At 42.4% G+C, this 7,575-nt stretch overlaps 1 protein-coding gene across 1 annotated transcript in view; it reads left to right on the top strand.

Annotated features, from left to right (window-relative positions):
* The first annotated feature begins 1,390 nt into the window (after positions 1–1,390).
* Positions 1,391–7,575, top strand: part of cdh7a (cadherin 7a) — a 103,344-nt gene continuing 97,159 nt past the window's right edge. The window contains exon 1 of the mRNA XM_056299051.1: positions 1,391–1,627. Coding sequence (XP_056155026.1) covers positions 1,391–1,627 — 237 coding nt within the window. The remainder of the gene's footprint in view (positions 1,628–7,575) is intronic.

Genomic DNA, 7,575 nt, shown 5'->3' with positions numbered 1-7,575 from the left:
ATGAACAGACACAGAAGGTTCACACACACACACACACACACACACACACACACACACACACACACACACACACACACACACACACACTGGGGGTAATTTATTGTGCCTGCAGCATCAGTCAAATTAGACACATGATGCCAATGATGTAAGGAAGTTTATAGTAATAGCTCGACTCCTCAAGGCTGGCAGAATGTGTTGTGACACGAAGAGCATTATCTGTCATAAGCTGATGCTTTTCTTTTTTTCCCTTCTCCGACGAGTCCCCATGTTCTGGCGACTCGGTGGAATCTGTCATACAGCACAGCGATGGCAGGGGAGTCAGATCCCCCTTGCATGCACTTCAGCCTTTTGCAACAGACTGCTCGGGAGTAGAGGTCAGCAACGCAAGGGCCATCATGCTGCTGACAGCCCAGATTTATTTTTAATCTCAGTGATGAGAGCTTGCCACACAGATCATGTGGCTTGTTAGTCTTGAGTGGCGAGTCATACCGCCATTGCCCCGCGCGCTTATACAAAGAAAATGTGACAAAATAATGACCTTGGTGAGGTAAAGCCTGGATAATTGGAAGTCGGCCGAATGATGTTTGATTGTTATTCCGTGCGCCCACCATTGTTTTGCTCCGTGTGAAATCTCTTTGCTTATGTGCATTGAAAAGCCAGGTCATTTTCTCCTCACTCTTGCTCTTATTAACATTTTGACCTTATCCAGTTTTCCCTTGCTGTGAAGTGTAGGTTGGAGCGTGTGTGTGTGTGTGTGTGTGTGTGTGTGTGTGTGCGTGCGTGTGCGCGTGTGTATATGTACACCTGGAGGACCTGAAGGACATTATGTTGATTGTATTTACATATTTACTGTCTACTCATTTTTGACCAATTTCTTCATCACTGGTGAAAAATGTCATTATCATTGCATCAGCAAACACATTACTTGCTGTCTAAAGTGACAGCGGTCACCGAGGCAATTTTGCTGACAGCAGTTTCTCTCTTCTCCTCCCTTTCTCCCCTTCTCTTTTTTTTCCCTGATAGGTGCCAGTCATAAAGGCTGTGTGTTGGAGGCTCCTGTGTCACCACTGACCCTGTTAGTGAGCTTTAATGTCAACTTTCAGGCTCGGAAGAAGAGGGAATTACCCCCCTTTGAGTCTCCAGTCAAGAAAAAGAGGACCAAAAACACACAGAGCTTGATTCTTTTTCAGCGCTGGGCCCTCTCTTCGGGGTCCGTCTGCTCTTGTTTTCTGGCAAAACACAGGGTCAGGCCTGTTTGGATAAAACCCTGAGGGTTTTGACATTTCCCCCCGTCTACATTTTATTTATTTATTAATTTTATTTATTGTTTTTTTGCTCCTCTCCTGGCCTCAGTGCTCTTTTTTGTTTTTTTTGGGGGGGGGGTGCCCAGATGATGGGGTGGTGTTGTTCAGGCATGTGCAGAGCCGTGACCATCCTGGCGCTTCTGTGTTCCCTGTGGGAGAGGGGCTGCTGGGGGTTGGATCCCGGCTCTGGGGATCTGGAGAGGTCCCCACGCTCTGATCCCGGCCCCTGGGAGGTCCTACAAAGGCACAAACGCAGCTGGGTATGGAACCAGTTCTTCGTGCTGGAAGAGTACACAGGCAATGAACCACTCTATGTTGGCAAGGTAAGTGATATGTAACCGTTAATGTGTTGCTGCTATGGGGATGGTGGGGGGGTTAACAAGAAGATTTCATTACAAAAACAACATCGTTCAATGAATTTGAACAATGACGTTGAAACAAAGAAATTTTTAAGCTTCATTTTACCTTGTTTCTAGTAAAAGATAAAAAATATGCTGTGATAATCATATTCACACTGCCGCCACAGCTAAACCTATATTTGCATTTCTTGCACTGAGTTTATTACACCTGTACAGTCACAAACATTAATAATGCCTAAACAATAGGTACTGCAAGGAAAACCCTCTCAATTTCCAAAGATCCGGAGAGCTGTTTTTTTTTTTTTTTACACAGTCAGCACTGTGACTATTGAATATGTATGCCTTTCGAAACCATACATGCAAGATTTACAAACAAATTCAGGTAAGGGATATAGTGAGTGGTACAATGTGTTTCCCATTTTTATCCCAGAGTGCATGCAGACAAAACAATGCATTTTTAGTTATTTTGTCAAGATATTGGCTGACATGCATGTGGCGTATGCAAAGGTTATTTAAATTGCATCCCTGCCCTACAGTAGAATACATTTGCTCAACTGTATATTTTTAGTTTTTTTTTTTTGCCCTGGTGGAAGCTGATAAATCAAAATCACTGCTACATTAACTCCAAATTTAGGCAGGCAAACATGGGCAAAATGGGCTTCAATTCTTCAGAACCACATGCCAGATCTTTTGCATTATCATTAAAGATCAGAAAGCCATACCAATTGAAATTGCGAGCAAAAATTTTTTTCTCCCCGCCTCAGAAACACTTTGCATCCACCTCATCACGCATCGGTGTAGAGGACTTGGTGGTTTCTGGCCTCAAAATTAGATTGTGTGCAGATATTGCGACTCTCCCTGCTGTGAAATTGTTAGTTTTTGCAACGCAGTGATCAGCGTGCGTTTACTATAGCTGATTGTTACGGCAAATTTAGATAAACTCAGCTCACCTCAGTTCAACTTACTTCCCCCTCGCATGGGTAATATTTCATCACAGAATCTAATGAGGCTAATTGGACATCCCAAGTTCCAGCGCTATGCGTAAGTGGTGAGCTCCGTCTTAGTGATTGGTCCTGGTGAATTCTGTACAAGCCAGATGTGTCTTGAACGAGTCTCTGGACCCCTGTTATCATGGAAAGAATTCTGGCCCTTTTCTGGTTTTATTAAATAAAGTCTCATCTTTCCGCTCATCTGCAGGATAATCACTCTGGTCTGCATGTATTTGCCGGGTCTGCTCACACAAGCCCATTTCCTCGCTGTCTCTGAACTGGATTAGTTTCTCCAGCTGGAATTAGGATATTCGGTTGTCCTTTTGTTCTACTATCTCTTTGCGTAGGAGGTGTACTGGGGGAAAGGATCTAAATGAGAATGAGCAGCTTCATGACACATTCAGAGTTGAACCGAGGGTCATCTCTTGTCCAGGCATGCGCGATACCTCAAAATAATGCTTTTTGTTCATCTTTCTACGCATCAGATATCCTTTGTGCTGCATTTAACTACTCGGGAGAACAATATTCTGCTTAAAGTTTCTCATTCCACAGCCAGACTTAAAAGTTTTGTTTTTGTCATGCGTCGACATTTCACATTGATAAAAGACAAAAGGTCAGTTTGGCTGTTTTAATCAGCGGCCTTTTGAGCGGGAAGTTCTCCCAAATTCCCATCACAAATGCCTCTTGCAAATTCCTCACAGATTTTTAGCAGTGATTACTGAAACATATCCTGCATTAGTGGTGTGTGATTTTTCCAGCACACTTCTCGTGCAGAGGGCAACAGTGCAGGAGACGTGCAAGGAAAAAATGGACTTCTGTGATGGCAACTTCTTTACATATGACCTTGTGTGCAAGTTCAGCCTATCCTTTTTCAAAATGTGACAAAAATCAGATTCATCTGTTCCCAAGGGGGCCATGCCTGTTGCCTAGTGGCTTGCGGAGCTGTCACATTATTTGTTCTCTGATATCGTAGTTGTCATATGCTGCTGTGTGGTTTTGAATGGTGTTGCGGGGGGCGGGGGGGGGGGCGGGTGAGACACCCTAGCCTTATGACTTACAGTGTAGTGAGAGTGACATGCTGGACATTATCACACCATGAGGATAACCTTACTGGAAATGAACAGCTTTATACGCAATCTACCAGAGACGGTGGATACCTAGTCATCCACACACATCCTCCAGCAGGTTGTAGCAAAGAACGCCAAGCCAAAATGTGCAGTTGATAATAACAGTGAGTCTAAAACATGTATAGACAATGGCACAGTCACTGCACGTATTTGGTCATTCAAAGAGGGAGAAACATGAGGAAACGGGAAGTCATCATTTTGGCCTGGCTGCTCCCTTTGCATCTGCAGTCTGCTTGCCATTAATGCATTCTGTCAGATTCTGAATTTCACAACCAAATGTCTCATTATGCCTTGGCACTCAGCCTCGGGTAAGTGTACTGGCCCAAAATCAGCTGCAGTCACATCAAGCCAGTGGAAACATACATTAAAGATTCTCAAACTACACAGCCTCCACCACAAATTGGTGACGCGCATATTTAAACAAGCAAAGTGCGGAGCAAGTCATCCACTTAACAAACACTTACTTACTGGTAAACATGATGTGATTAACATTTTCTGCAGGGCATTCATGTGAAAGAATATTTTGGAAGTGTTTAAAAAAATACCAGTCTGTAGTTTGTACTAAATTAGTGATGTAAGTAGGCGTACAAATTTGTATCACTTTTAAGGACAATTCAGCTGTCATGTTTAAATCTGTTTTTGTATATATGTTTAAATCTGTTTTTAAATCATGTTTAAATCTGTTTTTGTATATGTTCAAATCTGTTTATAAATCATGTTTAAATCTGTTTTTGTATACCTTTCTTCACTTTGTACTTGGAAGGGATATTTATCCTTGTTTATGATCCCTTTTATAGGCCACATCATATATTTTTTTAGGACTGCTGATAGTCTACTAGGGCCAAGTCTTCTTTTTTCGTAGGTTGTTTATGTTTTCACTGAGTCTCGAGATTCACCCATCCGCCTCCAGGGCATAGTGCTGCTTCATATTATAGGAGTTCAAGGCACACAACAGACAGGACCCTTGTGCTGAAGCTCTCTTTATTTATAGAGATGTCTCCGAAATTGGCAGTCTGACTAAACATCCAATTAATGGATGGACTTATTTCACCTTATAATTCAGGCAGCCTTCTGACTGCATTACCCACAGATCTGTCGCTTAACTCGGTAAGGGATTTCTACCAGCACAGATAAAGGCCCTCGAGGAGATCCGTGGCAGTGGAAAACATCTTGATGAGAAAGGAAGCCACTAAGCTTGCTTTCCAAACTTTGGGTGTCACTGAAAAAATGTCATTGTCCCCAATAATGGTTCTACAATATCCTATGAAATATATTTAGTATATCTCATATATACTATGAAAGAAAACTTGCTTTACATAAAGTTCCGTATCTTTGCTTGACCACACAAACACTGTAGGTTTATTGCAGTAATCGCCAGAATTAGAATAGCCACTGCCACCTGGCCAGCATACAGTACAGGCAAATGCTTGATACAGGTATATCAATTGGCTGACTTTAGGGAAAAAAATCATTAAACAACTTGTGTTATGGATATCAGGCGTGATACCAAAGAGGATTATTCTGGGGCAGACGGAACAAGTTACCATGCGGGCTACTTTGTTTGCATTCTGTTTGTGTTGACTGTCAAGTGGGTTAGCATCATGGTGCATGGTGAGCTAGCATAAAGGTCAGTCTCACTAGCTCCTACTCACTTATTTGTGCTGCAGACAGAACTGTGCAGCTGGGGAGTGGTGAGAGCTGCACGACTTGCCGGGAGGAGGATGATGCAAGCTGACGGGGGTGGTGTGGGGTGGGGGGGGCAATATGCACACTGGGGATGGGGGGGGGGGGGCGCTCATCAGGCATCCCGGCAGTCTCTGGGGTGGTGAGAAAGCCTTTATTTGATCCAGGGAATCAAAGTGGATGAATAAAGCCGCAAAAACTAGACCAAGGGTTAGTTATTAGGGTTCTGGGAGAAAAGACAGAGAGAAAACATTCTTCACTGGTGTCGTCTCTCTCGCTCACACGAAGCCACGGTGTACATGCGGCAGTGCCGCATGCTGATCCCAACCACTTGCTACATTGGTACTAAATGTAACAAAACGCTGTTATACAGTTACAGACAGAGCTGTTTGTCTTTGTCCCCCAAAAGTTCTTGTTTAGCGCTTAAGGGTTTCTTGCTCATGGCCACCGTTGCCATTGCCACTAACCTCTTGACTAAGCACTTGAAAGTGAAATTTCCCGCACTTTGATGGCAGGTTGCAAAGAAATAGAGGTACTGCAGAAAAGTTTAGTGTTTGGGTATGCAATGTTCTTCTGCAGTGTTCTTTTTCAAATGATGTGCCCATCCAGTCATACTTTGATTTACTGAAGTATTGAGCTCTGTTGTAGGCACGAGACATTGTGGAATTGTTAGAGGTTTCGTTTGGCTTGTATCCTTGTTTATGTGTTATCATGTGTGTGTATGGGGTGTGTGGAAGTTTCCTGAAGTGCTGATATCTTGGCTTTTACACATCCCCAACAGGTCAGAATGTGAATAATTCAAGAGGTGTCTTTAGTCTCTGCGACAGGCATGGATAAGAAAAAAATCCTAAAAAAACAGAAGTTAAACTTTCAGATTTCTCAATTGTTCCTTTGCAAGATGAACAGCAGTTTTCCGAGACTACTGGTCACGGCAATTTGCATATGAAACCAATTGTTGTTTTCCGCCGTTATGCCACTGTATTGTTCATAAGGGTGGGGATACCTGCAGTTAGTTTAGACTGAAGAGGTCACTTAGATGAGTGATGAAACGTTTCTGTCAATAAACGTTGTGTCCAGATGAACTGATTCAACTTTCTGTGATGAACCTCATAGTAAGTATCCGCCCTCAATTTTAATGAATAATACGAGCTTTCCACAGATAACCTGCGTAGTGCATGTATCAATCAGCGAAAAAAAACCCCCAAAAAACCAACTGGTTGATCCCTGACATCTGATCCTTTCAAAATATAACGAGACACTATAAAACTGTACTCATTTTTCATAGAGTGATTAATTAGGTTTCATATAATATCGAACTGCAATGAAAAGAGTTGGATCTCGCTGTATCAGATATTAGTTTTCATAGTGCTTTGGTACACTGCCAGACCGGTGCCATGAGGCATTACAAATGTTCCCTTAAAGGAACATTCTATTGTTATTGAGTTTTTCCTCTCAGTTATTGCTGCGCTACTTCAAATGTAGCTACCCAGAGTGTTGTGTACTGTAGCCTATCATGTGATGGGGGAGATATATAATTCAAACTGTGTAGCCCTCTGCTGCTCGTCGGACCTCATTTGGTTTCAAAGTCATTAAATCTCCCATCAAATATGAACTAACATGCATGCAGATACCAGCTCCCCACTTTAAACCAGACAGTTAACATCCAGTGACTGAGGGGTGCCATAATCTACCAAAACTAGTGGTGCAGTGGTCGCTTTATTTCTATAATAATGAGCCATGTATTCTAAAAAAAACCAAAACCAAACAAACATATTTCTGTATATATGTTACATTCAATATGTAGTCCTAGCACCTTTCTCAGCAATATAATGTAAAAAAAAAATACCAATAGCCTCCTTTTTTAGCAGTGTGAAGAGCAGTCGCTCGTTACGGTATAGATATTTTTCCTGTTGTTTTTATTCATACTGTAGCGTTCACCGCTATACAGGTCACACAGAACTACAACCGAACAACGTCTTTATTATCGGCTGTTGTCGGCCACAGCCACACCGTACAGACCACCATTAACCTGTAAGGTTAAGATTGAGCCGTTAGTTATTTTACAAATGGAGAATACATGGGTAATATCACATGTGTTGTTAGTCAATGTTTA

Source organism: Lampris incognitus, chromosome 19, assembly GCF_029633865.1.
Source record: "Lampris incognitus isolate fLamInc1 chromosome 19, fLamInc1.hap2, whole genome shotgun sequence".
Lineage (NCBI taxonomy): Eukaryota > Metazoa > Chordata > Actinopteri > Lampriformes > Lampridae > Lampris > Lampris incognitus.
Note: the sequence above shows the minus strand (reverse complement) of the source record. Positions and strands in the feature narration are given on the sequence as shown.